The sequence below is a fragment of the Eublepharis macularius genome, chromosome 7 (assembly GCF_028583425.1).
Source record: "Eublepharis macularius isolate TG4126 chromosome 7, MPM_Emac_v1.0, whole genome shotgun sequence".
NCBI lineage: Eukaryota > Metazoa > Chordata > Lepidosauria > Squamata > Eublepharidae > Eublepharis > Eublepharis macularius.
In genome coordinates, this window is record NC_072796.1 from 73,463,155 (window position 1) to 73,481,044 (window position 17,890).

General features: G+C 42.6%; 1 protein-coding gene across 3 annotated transcripts in view; it reads right to left on the bottom strand.

Moving 5' to 3' along the window:
• ROCK1 (Rho associated coiled-coil containing protein kinase 1) overlaps positions 1–17,890 on the bottom strand; it is a 277,707-nt gene that overhangs the window by 171,365 nt on the left and 88,452 nt on the right. For all 3 annotated transcript variants that reach the window (XM_054984452.1, XM_054984451.1, XM_054984450.1), the window contains exons 4-7: positions 9,456–9,593; positions 8,643–8,818; positions 6,712–6,796; positions 5,788–5,932 (exon numbers count right to left, since the gene is read on the bottom strand). In XM_054984452.1, the coding sequence (XP_054840427.1) occupies positions 5,788–5,932; positions 6,712–6,796; positions 8,643–8,818; positions 9,456–9,593 (544 nt within the window). The remainder of the gene's footprint in view (positions 1–5,787; positions 5,933–6,711; positions 6,797–8,642; positions 8,819–9,455; positions 9,594–17,890) is intronic.

A 17,890-nucleotide genomic window follows, 5' to 3' on the forward strand; every position in this document is an offset into this window, starting at 1 on the left:
TTCAGTAAGGCGATCACCGCCGCCAACGTAACCATTTTGAACTTGGTCACCTTGAGGAAGGCATTAAGGCCCCTCAGATCTAAAATGGGACGTAAACCCCCATCCTTCTTAGGGACCAGGAAGAACCTAGAGAAGAAACCCTTTACAGAGTCCTCATAGGGCAATTCTTCCACAGCACCCTTGGCCAAGAGCGACACGATCTCCGCATCCAGCTCGGCCATAGTGTTATTGACAGCTGTCAGGGGTGAACTGCATCTAGGCAGCTCAACGAACTCCAGCCCGTATCCCAGTTCAACAATAGTTAAGACCCATGAGTCAGATGTTATTGACTCCCACTCAGAGAGGAGTGGACTAAGTCTGTCCGAAAAGTTCGGGGATACGGCTGGCGCGACCCGTCAGTACTGCCTCCCGGCGCCCTGCTGATCTTTCTGCTGGGCCGGTTGCTGTGCCTGACGAGGCTTGAAGGGCCGACGCCTCCTCTGCTGTTGTGCGGGAGGGTAAGGCCGCTGCTGGTAGGCAGGATACTGATGGTAGCCCGGCCGCTGCTGTTGGTATCTGCCCTGGTAGTGGTAAGGGCCAGACCTGGGAGCGTACCGTGACCTGGAGGAGGGCTTGTCCGCTGGAGCCAGACCCAAAGACCGCGCCGTCTGCCGGTCCTCCTTCTTTTTCTTCAGGGTCTCGTCGGTCGATTTGGAGAACAGCGAGTCCCCCTCAAATGGCATGCTCTCCACCCTGGAACGTACCTCCTGGGACAGGGCCGTAGACCGCAACCAGGAGTGGCGCCTGAGGACCACCGCCGACGCCATACCTCTAGCAGCAGTGTCAGCAGCGTGGCTCCCAGCGTTCATCTGCTGCTTAGACAGCCTCACAGCCTCTGTCTGCAGCAGGGACACCACAGCCTTCTGCTCAGGAGGGAGGTCTCGTGTATAGGATGCCAACTTCTCCCAGAGGTACAGCTGGTACCCTGCCATTATGGTCTGATAGTTGGCAATCCTCAGACCCAGGGAAGAAACAATGTACTGGCGTCTGCCCATGGCATCCAGCTTCTTGCCCTCCTTATCGGCAGGCACCGAGGAGTGACCCGATCGCTTGGGGTTGAACTCCTCTGTGACCAAGGAGGAAGGTGGAGGGTGTTTCACCAGCGCCGGCCAGGTACCCTGCTTGATTTTGTAGAGCTGCTCAATCCTCTTGGATGTTGGAGGCTGATCACAGGGCACCTGCCATACCTTCTCCACGATTTCCTCAATACCCTCGAGCATGGGGAAGCCAACGTACGCCGGGTTGTCTCCGTAAATGCGTTTGAGGAGCTTGTCCTTGGTCTGGGGAACTGCCGAGGAGATGTCCATCTCGAGAGCCTTGGCCATCCTTGCCATCTGGTCGGCGTAGATGCGGAGGTCCTCGAATGGCGAGTCCGCCGATGGCACTAGCTCCTCAGCCGGCGATGGTTCGGACCAGGACTCCGACTGGTAGCCGCCAAAGCTCTCCACATCCTCCTCATCGGAACCGAGCTGGGATTCCGGAACCTGGAGCGGAGGGGGAGCCCACGCCGACCTCGATGTCGAAGGCCTCGGTTCCGACACGGAGAAGCCCGCAGGTGCCCCCTCCCATTGGCAACGGTATGGCGAGGGGAGGTAGGAAGCCTGCCGATGCCGGGACGCAGTGGACCGGACTGATCGGACACTGTCCCCGGAACCATGCCGCTCACGACCGACCGGAGGTGGAGACGGACGGGCAGGCGACGGACGGCTCCGACGAGGAGACGGGCTTGGTTCCAGCCTCGGCGACCGAAGGGGAAGCGATGGTCGGCTCCGACGGTGCGGGCTCGGCTCCGGCCCCGACGAGAATTCCGCGGGCACCGTCTCGAAGGCCATCGGATCCGGCACAGGAACGGTGATGTCTTCTGGCTCCGGGGAGCCCAGGTGAGGGGAAGGCGTGTGAGGAAGCACGATGACCTCCTCCTGAGGAGCGGGACGCGGCGACCGATGATGCTTGGTCTTCTTCTTCTTCTTCGCTGGTTCCGAAGAAGACCTCGGAACCGACGCGCTCCTCACCTTCGAAGGGGACCTCGGCTTCGACCTCTTAGGCTTCATCGGAACCGATCCGGACGTCGGTTCCGACCGGGGACTCGGTACCAGGATCCTCGGTTCCGACGTAGGTCTCGGATCCGACCTGGTAGATGACGCGCTACGGGGCGGCCGCACCGGTCCCTGCGCTGGAGAGGCCGCTCTCGACGCCGAGGTACTCGGGGGACGCGGTTTCGACCCCGACCTCGCGGAGGCCACTGAGCCAGCTCTGGAATGCCGTTCGGCAGAGGGGCTTGGGCCGGCCTTGGAGGAGGGCAACGGAGCGCCTCCGGACATGACCTTCTGCCACAGGGAGGAATTCAGTCGGGCCTTGCGCTCCTGCCGGGCCTTGCTGGTGAAACCCTGGCAAATTTTACAGGCCGTCACATTATGGGTCTCCCCCAAACAGAACAGGCACAGTTCATGGCCATCGGTCTTGGCCATTTTCGTGTGGCATTGGAGGCAATGCTTGAAGAGAGCCTTTGAGGCCATCTTCAGGGGCACGCGAAAGGAAGGTCAAAAACAGTCCGAGTCAAATTACCGAGTCCACAACAAAGTCCAAAACGAGATCCGAAGAATAGTCGAGGTCACGAAGTCCGAAGTCAAAAGCCAAGCAATCAGTCAGAATAAAGCACGAAGCACAAAAAAGCACAGAGCAACGAAGCTCACGTTCTCTCCAAGCGGCGGCAAGAAGAGAACTGAGGGAAGGGGCCGTTGGTCGCTGTAGGATCACGTGACCGTTTGGGCGGGAAGACGGTCGCTGAGGCGCGCGACAAACGGCCCCTTCGGAGCCTTGGAAGCTCTAGAAAATTCTCCGGCGGCTGGCCTGCGCCTGCGCAGTCCCCATGTGTGGAGGCACAGAAGAACGAAGATGAACAATGGTTTTTGCACTGAAAATAAGATGTCAGCTGCATAAAGCAAACGCTGTCCTGACTTTTTCTTCCTTTAATAGTTGGATGTTGCCTAATAATCTGGACTGAACATTCTATATAGAAGTTATAGAATGACAAAGAGATTAGACATTACTGTCTAATACCCTGTTTCATTAGTACCTGTTGTGGCATACATCTTTTGAAAAGGATATATGCCTTCAGTGCAATATAAATGGATGTACATTTACAAAAATTAGAGTCCAATCCCATTTTTCCCAGTAATGCTCATAAAAAGTAGTAGTTGATTCTATTAAAGGTCTTTTCTGCATCTGCAAAATATAAGGTAGATGGTACGCATCGATACGCAATTATATCTATCATACTGATCAGCCATCTGTTAATTCCATACCATCTGCCATTCAGATCTGAGGGTTTCTTGCATTTAAATTAACTTTACACTTATCCAAATCTATTAGCAAACTTAACTTTTTTAACATCTTCAGAGCATTTGTAGGAGAGCTATTTTTTTAAAAAAAGATCTTTAGTTCCAATTGTTGCACGTTCTCTATATAGTTCTGAATTTAAAAAAATTATTCTCTACCATGATTGCCTTAGGTAAAAAAAGAATTTTACTTTCTGAATATTTGACAAGAATCTGATTTTTATCTATTTGTTTTCCAGCAAGTAGCCTTGCAACAGGTCTACCATTTTTATTTCTTTTCAAATAACTCCTCTCTGCCATTCATCAATGATCTTGCTGCAAGATATGCATTGTACTTTTTTAATCATCTGTGCAGAAATACTTCCTTTTGCTTTAATCATTACCTGTTAATTTACCCAATATTTTATCTCTCCATTATTTGTAATCTTATATCTGTTCTTATTTAAATGGCTTTGTTGTGAGATCAATTGCCCTCTTATGTACGCCTTAAACAACTCCTACACCATTGGAAATTGTACTCCAGCTGCATTACTAACTAGAGGTGTGCACAGAAAAAAAAATGGCTGATTCGGCTTGGTAAAGCCAAATCAAGAAAAAAATTCAGCATTCCCTAAATGCCGAATTCATTCCCCAGTTTGCCTCAGCAACAAGAAGCAAATTCAGTAAAATTTGGCCATTGTTTCCAATGAGAAACATAATTTGGGGATTTCCAAGAGCCTGGAGTGGGTAATTTTAAGGCCAAATTTTACCAAATTTGCAGGGGACCTACTCCTACCTGTCCTCTAACTACCCCCCCCCCACCAAGTTTCATGAAGATTGGACTTGGGGGGGGCATTTTCCCAAAGAAGATGCCCTAAGCCACCTCCAATCTCCATTATTCCCTATGGGGAAAACTAGGGAGAGGTTCTCGGAGGCTAGAGGTGGCACTTTGCATGCAAAATACACTGAATTTGGAGGGGATCTACTTCTACCTGTCTTCTCAAGACCTTGTTTATTTCATGAAAATTGGATGCCCGGGGGGGACATTTAATGGCCCCCCCAAAGAAGGTGCCCTGGCCCTCCAATTTCCATTATTTCCTATGGGGAAAACTTGGGGAGCTATCTAGGGGGCTGGAGGTGGTATTTTGCAAGCAAAATGCACCATATATACAGGGGACCTAATCCTACCTGTCCTCTCAAGACCCCCCAAGTTTTAGGGAGATTGCACATCAGGGGTCCACCATATGCCTCCCCCCAAAAGGTGCACCAGCCAGTCCATTTGTTTCTATTAAACTCCTTGCAGATGTTTTAAAAAGGCATTCTTCTTCTCGATAATCCTATTCGTCCACAGAAAGAGAGCTGCTACAAGGATTGGTTCACACTCCCCCCTCCCTTCTTTATTCAACCTCCCCTTTCCCATTCTGCCTCTGACTCACTCAAACTCCCTCCTCTCCCTCCCATCAGGTAAAAAAAGGCACAAACTTCACAACACACTGGTTCTTCCTGTTCCCTACCAAAGGAACAGCAAGAAACAGCATGCTGCTACAGCTCCCGAACTTTACTGGATTTTGCTGAATAAATCCAGTAAACTTGAGTTCAGTGTTGCTCAATCAATCGGCAATACCAGACTGAATTTGGTAATACCGTATTTTACCGAATTGGGCAAAATCTAGTATTTGTTGCTGAATTCTAAACTCAAATTGTACATCCCTATTACTAACTTCAGAAGAGAAATTAATTTTTAGTTACTGTCAAAGTTTCCCTGTTTTGGAAATATTTAATCTCCAAGATCTCTTGATGTTTACAAACTCAATCTGAGCAATTACTAGGTGATGATCTGCATATGTAGGTGGACCTATATCAACTTTAACCAGCTCATTTGGCAGTAAGTAAGAAATCGCTTTTAAAAGAATCTATCCTATCTAATCTATTGGCTTTTTTGTATCCCTGCAAAGATACTAAGCAAAATCTCTTGCTAAAGACTAAAGTTGCAATTTGAAATTGCTGTTACTTTACAGACCACAGTATCATATGCTCCTCAGTTGTATATAAATTTCTAGTTGCAACCCAATATATTTTGCAGCAACCAGCTAATCAGCATACTTGGTCAGGAAATACACACACACTAGGGACAGAGCTACAGAAGTTATATTAAATAGTTAATAATTAAAGGAAAGTGGATAGTGATAAAACAAATTATCACTTTAAAATAACATTGTAAGCTTTACTAAGATCAATAATTTCTCCTGCAACTATTATTTTTACCATATTGAAGTCACAGAATTACATACAAAGTAACAATTAGTAACTAGCAAATAAATGAGAACTACTAAAATAAAACAGCTATTTTAATAATTTAGAAAAAGATATTTTTATTGATATGATATACAATTAATGCCATTTACAAAATACAAATCATTCTAATACTCACCAACAAGCATTTCATACAAAAAGACGCCAACTGACCACCAGTCACATTCCCGCCCATAGTAACCATCACCACCTTGAGATTTTAATACTTCTGGAGATATATAGTCTGGAGTTCCAACAGCTGTATCACATCGTACCATACCCTCCTAAAGGGAAAGAAGCATCACTCAGTGAAGCTCACTTGATCCTTTGAAGAAAATTTTGAAATCTGGCTTAGAAAATATTTCAAGATTAAAGCTGGAGCCCATCAGACATTTCAAACACTGATATCCAAAGAAGAGTTTTGAGAAACATGTTATTCAAAAGCACAGAGCAAGGACAGCCAACATTAGACCCATGGGCCAAATACAGTTACCTTAGATTTTAAACAAAAGTGTTTTTGACTTGTTCAAGTTTAATTCCAGTATAAGTACATCATGAAACTGGGGCATTATGAAGACCTATTGACAACCACCTGCCTTATCAGTGTGGCTCAGTTTCAAGAGGAACTGATTGGACTGAAAGTGAACTATAATCACCAAGATGATGTAGTATCCCTGAGGGGAGAAGTATTTGAATCTTAGTATGGTCCTGAAATTTCTGGCTATGTTGCCAAACTCTGGGCACTGTTTGGGATCTACTTGGCTCTGTGAGAGTATGATTTCTTCCATGAAACTGCTGAAATCAAAGCTGAGAGCCACTCTTAGTGAGGTAAACCTGAAATCAGCAATGAGATGTGCCCAGACTGAATATACCTCACAGTTTTCAAGAGAAGTTCAGTCTGTTAAACACTGGTATCCTCATTCACTTGACTTAATGTTATCAATAACTAGCACTAAGTCTGTAACTATATTCTTTGCATTAATAAAGTTGATTTTTGGACTGCTTTCATGTTACTACTAAAAATCCTGGCATAGATGTTAGCTGAGAATTTAAACATACCAACCTTATTCATCTTCATACAGGTACCAAAATCTGCTAGTTTTAAATGACCAGATTTATCAAGCAGCATATTATCAGGCTTTACATCTCTATAAAAAAATAAAGCAAGTTTTAATTGAACTAGATTTTCCTTCCAAAAAAGATTTGTACCCACAATATAACAAGCAGTATACATTTGCTAAGAAGCAACAGTTAGCAAAATGAGAGCCAATATTGGCAAAATGACAGCTTCCTTTCCAGTCCCTGGAACCATCTTCCCCTTTAACTACAGTTTAAGCGGTTCACCATAATCAGACTTTAGACATTAATGTTTGTACTGATTAACTGATTAATCACAGTCAAGAGAAGCCTGTTTTATAATTTTATTGTAATGGTTTATACTCTGTCAGCTGCCTCGAGCAATTCTCTGGAAAGGCAGCTTATACATTTTCTAAATAAAGAAATAAATAAATAAACAGGGGTTGGACTAGATGACCCTGGAGGGCCATTCCAACCCTATGATTCTATGCTTCTATGCTTCTACGAATAAGGAGTTTGCTACAGAAAGCAGGCAATGTCAGGAGGGAGCATGTGTTCTCAAGACTAGCTCACAGTTTACTTCACCAATATTTGGTTAGAAGAGGTCACCACTAGCCTAATGCAAGAAAGTTGCCTCTCAACACTGCCACTTAACACTGAAGCACATTTTACACACCAGCTGCAGAACTACCATTTTCACTTTGTCAACAACCTCTTTCAACTTAGCCATTAATCTCACCAAGTGACCATAGACTAATCACTATCTTTCAGTCTAACCTACCATATAGGCTTGCTGTGAAGATAAAAATGGGTATGTTTTTTGGCCTGAGAATTCTGAGGAATGGCCAAATAAAAATGTCAGAGAGAGAGAGAATGATTAAGCACTGAGTATATGAAAAACATATAAAGTCAATATGAGGAAATACGTGCTCAGCATGGGTGAGAAAACTAACCCGTATCTTACGTACATAAACTGGTCAGACAATATAAAGGTAATTTTTTTACAGTCACTCCATTGGCTATAATCAATTACCCAACTCAATTCATGGTTTTGGCTATAATATACAAAGCCCTTCATGGCCTTGGTCCCTCATATCTATGGGATCACCTATCTCCCTATGCTCCACCACAGCAGCTTCGCTCATCTGACACAGTCTTCTGCAGGTGCCACCCTGCAAAATGGGCAAAAGATAGCTGTCAAAATCAACATGTGTTCACCGTGGTTGCCCCCAACTTATGAAATGACCTGCCTGCAAAGATCAGGAAAGGTCCCACTCTATTGGCTTTCTGCAAACTATGCAAAACTGAATTATTTAGGAGGGCTTTTTTTTACACAGGTATTAAGATTGTGTTATAAGAAAATGGTTGAGAGAGATGCTTTGGTAAAGGGATAGGGACTGTAAACTATACTACTGTGTAATGTCTTTTGCTACCAGTATATCTGTACTAGGTAGTTTCCACATCATTTAATATGCCATGTTAAATTGCTTATGTTCAGTTTCAGCTCTATATTAGATTTCTGCTTGTTTTCAAATTTCTGCAATCCATACTATATTGTATTGTTATTGCATGTCCCAAAGTACTGACATACACTGTGTAATCCACTGTGAGTCTCAGTTAGAAAGGCAGACTAATAACGTAAATTTAAAAATAAAAATAAACATGTGGCAGGTCTCAGGTGAGTTCTCATTGGTTTCAACCTCCTTATGGTTGAGGACTGGAGCAGAAAATAATTATATTTCATACACTGCATAGTATCACCAATCTATTTTTCTCAAGAGGAAAATTTAATTAATTTCAGGGATGATTATCACAGAAAGAATAAATCAGTGGCAGTGTTTACATTTTATTTTAATGCATAATACTGGCTGAAACAGTATTATGAGGTTCACAAATTAAGAACAGCAGCATACAAACCTGTGAATAAAGCCCATGGAGTGAATTGCATCTAACGCAAGAACAACTTCTGCTGTATAAAATCGTGCCCATTTCTCAGGAACATCATAGTTGCTCATTAAATTCACCAAGTCCCCACCTGGCATGTACTCCATCACCATATACAGGTAACGGTCATCTTGGAATGCATAAAACAGCTACAGAATAAATAAAATTACTGAATATCTCATTCATTATAACATTAATACTTTCCTCTTTCAAGGCATAATTCACTCAAATATTTTTTAAAAAATCATACCAAGACTATCACAAGAATAATTTCAGCAGTACTACCTGCTTTTGTGCTGCACTCTAGAACAGTTAACTTGTTATCGACCCAAAATCAATGAGACGGTTTATTGTCCATATACAATGCAGCCCCATTTACTTGAAAAAATGTATAATCTAAGTACCAATTACTTATGTCAAGTAAATGAACCAATTATCATAATATACCATCACCAAAACCAATAAAGACACTATAACAAATGCTTTACATTTATCATACCACTTGAAACAGTCTATATATTGCCTAGGAAAAAATACCAGAGTTAAAATCGGCAGTTTTCAAGTACAATTTATAGATTCTATGAAAGCTCCCTAAGGTAATTTACAGAGTCACTTTTTCATACTGGAAGAATAACATGAGGATGCACTTTGTAGGTGGCCCCTATAATGCTGATATCATCATCCACATGGAAGCCAGTTTGTTAGATACTTACTTAAATTAGAAACATAATAATATAATAGTAAGCAACCCTTTTACAATAAATCCATACAAATTATTCAATATACCTGCACAACCCAAGGGCTATTTGCAAATGCCATGATGTCTCTTTCCTCCCAAAAGAATGCAGAATCTGATCTTTTTATCATCTCAAACTTGCTCAGAAGTTTCATAGCATAGACCTTTCTTGATGACTTGTGTCTTACCTTTAAATTTGAAATTTAAAATGAAGAAAATGTTATAAATAAAAAGGGCACAAGCCTTCTAATCATAACACAGATCTCCCCAGCTGCTCCTAAACCAAATTTACTTTGTACTGAATATGTTATAATAAAAATCAGTTTCTTGAATGGGAGGCTGAAGATGCGCGTGGCTAAGGACTGGGAGAGATTCTAAAGTTTTTTTAAAAAAATATCCTATCCATATACACAGCTTATTAGCTATAAACTTAATATTTCAATACCTTTCCTAGATTTAGAATTTTATAGCTTGGATTCTGTGCCTTCATTCTATATGTGATGCTCTTCATCCAATGCAAAGGCAGTACTCCACTGCAAAGCCTGTTTCCTCTGGTGCTAGGCATTTCTGCTTAAACAAGGCCAAATTTTTAAAGGGGCCCTAAAATGCCCATTGTGTGAAGAACAGGCTGTGCAGTGGAGGACCATGTCTGCAACAGGCAAAAGGAAGCACATGCAGAATGAAAGCACAGAATCCAAACTTATATTTAGTAGCTTTATTGAATCTCTACAATCTTCATTTATTAGCCTATTTTTATAACATGTTTACATTTCCTTAATGTTGTCAACTGATATCTTTCAGAGTTCAGAGCTATATAGGTTATGAGAAGCAATAGAAATTAAAAAGATAGAAGCAAAAATTGTTCCATCCTTTGAACAGAAGATAAGAAGCAACAACCAGGAATTAAAAACATCTGAAATATTCCAAATACATTTGTTTTTAAGTGTAGCCCTTTTTTTCAGGAGGACTAGACTCAATTTCCTTTTCCCTTATTCTTGTTCAGTTTTTTAAAAATACCACCCCACTACTCTGAGTAAAAACAGGTTGTATACTATAAATTAGCATAATTTGGAACCTTCTGAGCTAAACTCAATCTCTTCTTCGGGCACAAATTCCTGCCCATCTGAAGGAGATTAGGACCACAACTTCCCTGCCATCTTCCCCTCAACATACAGCAGACAGTAAGTTAAAGGGCTGTGCGCTTCGGTATTCGCTTCGGGTAAAAATACCCAAAGTGGAGCCGATCTGGAAAGATTCCGGATATCCAGCATGCTGGCCCCAATTTGGAAATCCTGAATCAAAGCTTTCCGAAGCTTTTGGAAAGCTTCAAGGCTGAGTTTATTACAGTCATTACCAGGGGTATGCACCCAAAAAATATTCGGGTTTCTAAAATAATTTCAAAAAAAAATTCAGGTTTCAAAAATAATTCGGGATAATCCAAATCCCAAAGCAGCAAGCCACTTCGGGAATCAAGTGTTTAACAGAGATGGGCACGAACCAGAATATGAACCAAAAAAACCCATGAACTGGCCTGGTTCATGGAAGCTCATTTCCACGAACTTCCACAAACTGGTCTGCTGGTTCATTTGGTTCATTTTAACATTTTAACACCAATGTCCCTTTCCGTGCTGCTGCAAAGCAGCAGGGAAAGGGGCATTTAAACCCATGGATCAGGGGCTTGTCGGGGAGATCCCCGACAAGTAACTTATAATTTAAACAGTGGGGCTTGGCTGGCTGGCCCAGAACTCCTGGCCGGCCAGCCAAGCCCCACTGTTTAAATGGCCATTTCCTCGCCACTCCAAGCAGTGGGGAAATGGCCATTTAAACTGTGGGCGGAGCGGGGCTTGGCTGGCTAGCCGGCCGAGAGTTCCCAGCTGGCCAGCCAAGCTCTGCTGTTTAAATGGCCATTTCCCTGCCGCTCCAAGCTGCTTGTTGGGGATGTCCCCGACATGCAGCTGATCCGGGGGTTTAAATGCCCCTTTCCCTGCCACTGCTAAGCGGCTGGAAAGGGACATTTAAACCCCACAAACCAGTTCATGAACTTGCCCCAGTTCATGGAAGTTCATGGTTCCTGGTTCGTGAAAACGCCACAAACCACATGGTTTGGTTGTTTCATGGTTCGTGCCCACCTCTAGTGTTCGGTATGCTCCATAAAAATTCAGGAATCTTTACAGAGCACACCAAAGCTCAAAGCAGCACTTTTCTCACCATTTATAAACAGGAAGAAAAGTATTGCTTTCAAGCTTCCCACCCACCACTCTTTCCAGCCAATGGGAGGGAGAGGAGGGACCCATCAGCTGAGTGGCAGGTGTTTGAAAGCAGCAACACTTTTAAGTGTTGCTGGATGCTTTCAATTGCCCCATGCCGCTGACCACTTTTTCCAGCCTATGTGAGGGGGTCCCTCCTCCCCCTCCCATGGCTGGAAAAAGTGGCACAGGGCGTTTGAAAGCAGCAACACTTAAAGTATTGCTTTGGAAAGCTTTGATTAGGTTATTTCCAAATCAGGACCAGCAATGCTGAGCCCAATTCAGAAATCCCGAATCTTTCTAAATGGGGCCCAATTGGAGTTTTTTCCAAATAGGAATCCCAAATCGCACACCCCTAGTCATTACTGCCCTAGTTGAGTGAACCTTAGCCAGGTGCACCAGTTCACAGCAAAACTTAATTATGGTTATGCCCAGGTGCTGAAGAAACATTTGCTGACCCTGGCTCTATCTGACCTAACATACAAAAAGCAGCAAGAGAGAGTCCTGTCAATGTAGATGCCTATGGATCCAAGGACAACAGTACAACAGTGTAATCCTGTTTCAGTATATTTGACAAAGGGAGGTTTGACTCTCAAAATCTTACACCCTGAAAATCTTGTTGGTCTTTAAGGTGTCACAGGATTCGAATCTTGTGTACTGGGTTAGAGAAAAGAGCAGACTCGTCTCATTTAGTTTACAGCAACCAAACACACTTTTTTGAGTCAAAAGGTGGAAGTTACACATTGCTAACTGTCTGAAGGGACAGTTCATCACAACAGAGACTCCAGGATGGAACAGATGTTAAAAAGTGGAGGGTGAAGACCTTTGAATAACTGTTTCACTGAGAAAATCAGTAATCTCTCTGCATGGAAAAAGGAAGCAGAAGAGAGGTTGAAGCCTTGCATGCCAGGAAAACTGATACTCTACAAGAGAGATGGGAAACCAGAGTATACATGCCAACTGTGACAACTATTCTTCACAATACACAGTGCTGGTTTTCCAACAGCTTCTACAGCACTGGCAGCAGTTTTGTTCTTTATTCCTTTGTTGATCATTCATAATTTGAAATGGATGGGGAGGGACAGGAAGAGGACCTATTCCCCCTGTCTAGTGCAGCATTCACAGGGGATGGGAGAGCCCAGTCTGCTATACCATAGCATCTAGGGGCACTTGGTACTAATGGCAGGTGCAAAGTCATTTATAGATGCTTTCTTCAAGAGGCACAGAATGAATTCAGGTAGATCTTCACCATGGATCAATCATGTACTACTTGTCCTTGCATGCTAAGACAGTCCACTAGGATGTTGCCTTGGCCAGCAGCACTGAAAAATATAGGTGTTCTTGATGTAGTATGCATTACTTCCACATAAGGGAGCATAGAAGACAGAATCCTAAAACTCATAAACATTGCTTGTTCACATAACATTTCATAGTCATGTTATCTCTGGACAACCTTGCCACAGAGTATTTAAGGGATGGCCCAGAGTGTCTTGTGAAGTGCAAGGAGTTCCTGGACACTAGTGTGAGACCTTCATTCATGGCACATTGGCACAACCGTGGGCTGAAGATGCACCCTTCATAGTGTGCCCTACCTTTCTATCCTAAATGTACAAAGTTGTGTCCACTAGTATTACGTACAAACAATGGGAGGTGCAGAGATAATTTTGGAGGGATCAGAAGCTGTCTATGAACCAGTACAGGAATCTGATAAAAGATACTATAACAGTGGTCACAAGCCTTAGGAAGTGATTTGGTAAGGACAGATGAATTGGTGGCCAAATGGAAGATGGTGTCAGCTCTACTGAGATGGAAGAATGTGCATACACCAAAAGAATTGAGCATTATTCCTATTAACTGGATGTGCCTGGTATTATACAGCTACAGCAATGACATGTAGGACTGAGTCTCAAGGATGGGGAGCAAGACCAAGAGAGATATGGATATATCCACAGTGTTGGGCTCTAAGGAAATTGGAGTCTTTGTTCACACAAACCAGACTCCTGAAGACAATGTAGAAAGACAGTAGAGAGGGTAACACTGCTGAGACCCCTGTAGTCTAGGATGGGATATGGGCACTGTTCTTCTCTGGGATGTTAAAGTAACAGGAATAGAAGCCAACAAGATGACTTATGATTAAAGTCTATTTGCCTTGGGTAATGGAGTTCCATGTTGGTAGAGAACAGTAAAAGCGGCATATAGAAAGAATAAAATGCTATACTCAGAAGCCACAGAAGATTGAAAGTGTTCTGGAGAAGGGCTATTCTTGGATAAGATTCAGAGAAATTTGATGCAGAAGATGGACCTGCTGAAAGACTGATCGCTCAGAAAGGAGGTTTGCCATCATCACAAACTGCTCTACCTCTGTCTATTTTTGTATGATCAGCAAACAAAAAGGAAAAGGCCTCATAGATCATTGTGTCAGTTTCTATTTCTGACACAATAAGTATCATCTGTTATTGTGTGTGGTCTGCAAAGGTGACACTTAGACACATGTCCAATGTGAATATGTCTGTGTTCTAAACTGGACTCAGTCATGCAAAATAACCAAGTATAAGTTAGAAACCTATCCTCCACTGTCCCTTGCTCCTACCCTAGCAGGTTCTGCTGATTTGGGTTTTAACACCCAACTATATAAAATAAGCCTACAGGCCTGGATTAGCCTTCTAGGTTATATTTTAGGGATCAATGACAAAGTAGCAGAGATCCAGAGCAAGTCTGAAAGAAAGCATGAGACAGGGATCTAGCAGAATAATTAGAGATTTGTTGGGAGGAGAAGTACAAACAAGTAGGACAAGTAATATTCAAATACATGAAAGATCAAAAATACTTCTGTTCAATCCCAAAAACTACACAAAATTCATTCACATTGTTTAGGACAAAGAAATGAAGAGAGAGAACAGAGAGCAGTGGAGATATTACTTATCCTTTTCTGCATGGATATATCTTCTGGGTTGCATATTAGTGTTCAGGTATCAAATTATCCAAGCAGACCCTGGACCTTCACAAATTCAAGGAGTACTAAGAGGGACTGCTTGGAATGGGTGGCACAGGCAGCAATTCAAAGAAGATTCAGTGAAGAAAACTTGTGGAACAGGGTTGCATAACAAGAGCCGTAGCAACCTGAGTATACAATTACAAGTTGGAAGATGAAGGAGCAGTTGTTATTGGAGAAAGAATAAGAGACCAAGTTTGATTTAACCCACTACAGGAGGGAGGTTAAAAACAACCTTTTATATTGACTGGGGGGCATTCCTGGGCCCTAGGAACTTCTCTAATCACAAAGGAAAGCTCTGAGCTGGAAAGACCATGTCCAGGAAGAGCTTTCAAAACAGAAGGCAAGTAAAATAGGAAGAAATAGTAGTTAGGTCATCTAATTAGAATCCTCTTTTGGTCATTTGTAACTGGCAGAGGTCATTTATTATTGGGGATTCATTTGATAAGCCAAATCGACAAGAAGAATGGTACCAAGACTGGATCAAATGCTCAACGGTACCATGACTGGATCAAAAGCGGTGAGAGTAACAGTTATAGAACTAACTGTGCCTATGTGCATTATTTCTCCCAGGGTCTGTCATTTATGCTGGACTACAGCTTTCAGCTGCTAAAATAACTGGCCACTGTAGTTCATGATTAAAATTCAGTCATACAAAGGTGACCTGCACCTACCTATTCCCTTGCTCTATGTCTCCTTTTGTCCAGCTATCATCAACCACAATAGTTTTGAAAGGTTCGATAGATGGCCTTGAGTTTCACAGAACAGACCAAAAGAGTATAGGCTAAAGTCCAAAAAATGGAGACACAATGGCGACGGCAGCATATTGATTAGGAAGCTCATGAAGTGGCAGGTCTTCAATTTTGGCTCTAGCTTCAAAAGCAAGACTGAGGAGATTGAAGCCAAGTGTATTTAATGCAGGGCAAGAGAACCTGGCATGGCCTTTAAACCACGTCTATGACATGTCGTGTTTATCTGTCGCTTTCTGTAGTATAAAGCCTTGATTTGTAAAACAGTACAAGGTTCCTTTTCTATTGAAAAAGGCAGTTCCAAAAGTGATCTCCTCCTACAAGACATACAGGTATCATGTCATTAAATGCCAAATACTGGACAATACAAAGAGAAAATTAAGCAGAAGAACAAAATTTGCATCCCATGATGCAAATATAAGGCTTTCTGCCTTCCTTATATGCTGCCACAGAGACAGGACAGGCTTTGACAACAGGAAGAGCCAGTGTGATGTAGTGGCTAGAGTGCAGGAATAGGATCAGAGAGACTCAAGTTCAAACCCCCTCACTGCCATAGAAGCTTAAATAAATGAAATAAAAAATAGCAAGAGCAATCCTTGGTGACTATACATCTTCCTTTACACACACACACACACACACACACACACACACAAACACACCATGAAGGAGGACAGCAGTGAGGACAGTTTGTCGCTTAAATTTTTAGCAACTTGAAAGGCACAGGCACTGCGATGACTTCAGGTCTGGAAAAATGGCGATCTGAAGTTGTTCAGTTAAGCTGGGCAATCAGGGGCTTCTGTTTAGGCGGGTCAGGTGCATTTAGACACATGCCGCCACTCTTCTACAGGTAGAAGAATAGCTGGGATGCTACAAACCCCGGAGAGTGTGTGACTTCGACGGGGGGAGGTCCTGAATAAAGGACTGTTTCCACGTCTTGAGGTCCACTCAGAGACGGGGGAGCTTCAATCACTGCAGGGCCATTTTGAGCCAGGAACTGGCATAAGATCAACATAATCCAGGCTTCTTTAAAAGAATTTGAACTACTCTGATCATAAGAAACAGCACGGAAACCCATAAGGAGCAAAGCAAGGTAAAGATGACTATCTGATTTTTCGGGACTAAATTAACAAGAAAAAAACGTTAAAAAGTGGAAGAGACTTACTGGCAACGTTGTAAACTGCTTGCTGAAGAAATGTTGGAGAAAAAAACGGAAAAATTGCATGGAAATTGGAGTTTTTAGGGGAGAAAAACAAGACTGTTTATGCATGCCTGTGGTTTTTGAGTGCCGATAAGAACTGTGCTGACTGGGACGGGCACTGTGGGTGAGCAGCTGGAAAATATCGTGAGACTGAGAAAACCATAGAGAAACGTGATTTCACTCCCAGAAAGGACTTGGAAGCCGAAAGTAAACAGGAAGTGAACAGCAGCCATCTTGGGAGTGGAAAAGAAGAACCATAGAGAGCTACCATAGAGTTCTCACATCGGACATTTTGGGAAGGTATATTTTGAACTTTGATCAAAAAAAGGAAAAGGAACTAAATTTAAATTAAAAAATCACTGTGATTTAATTGGCAAGCTGATAACTGATTGAACTTATATAAAAAGAAGAGGATTAGTATTGTTGACTGAAAGCTTTAGCAACGGAGCTCAGAAGCAGGGCTGCGACTTGGAGTGGACCCAAGGTTAGTCCAAGGATGGCAAAGAAATTAGATAAAGACAAGCAGGAGTGGTTAGTAGCAATGGAAGCTTTGGAAAAAAAATGTTAGAAGGCATGCAAGAAATTTGTCAAAAGATGGGGGAAACCCTAACTGTAAACCTGACTAAAAATATGAAAGAACTGAAGCAAGCAGAGGTGGCAGAAGTAAGAAAAGATATTGGTGAAATGAAAAAAGAACTGCTGGTAACAACGCAGAAAATACAAGAAGTGGAACAAAATACTATGAATTTGAGAGGGGAGAATCAAAAGTTTCAAGAGCGTATGATATTGATGGAATGTAAAGTAACAGAGACTCATCTGAGAGTGAGAGGAGTACCAGAATCTTTAAAAGTAAATGTACAAGAACAAATAGTGGGGGCTTTGGCAAAGTTTTTAGGAAAACAGCCAGAAGATATAGAAGACAATTCTGATCTTATTTACAGACTGAATTCTACTTATGCTCAACAAAAGAATTTGCCAAGAGATATAATTATCCAACTGTCAACTAAGAAACTAAGAGATGAGATTTTGAGGAAACACTATGAAGACCCACTGGAAATTGAAGGGAAGAAATTTAGAATTATGAAAGAACTTCCTAGAAAAGTACTGCAAGATCGAAGGAAATATAGAGAACTGACGGAAGAATTGAGACTAAAGAATATTAGGTACAGATGGGAACTTCCAGAAGGTTTGAGCTTCAACTTCCAGGCTATGAGAGTTAACGTTAAGACAATGGAGCAGATGAAAAAGTTTTTGATTGACAACCAAAAGGACTTTGGGAAATTTGGTAAAGAGTAAACCA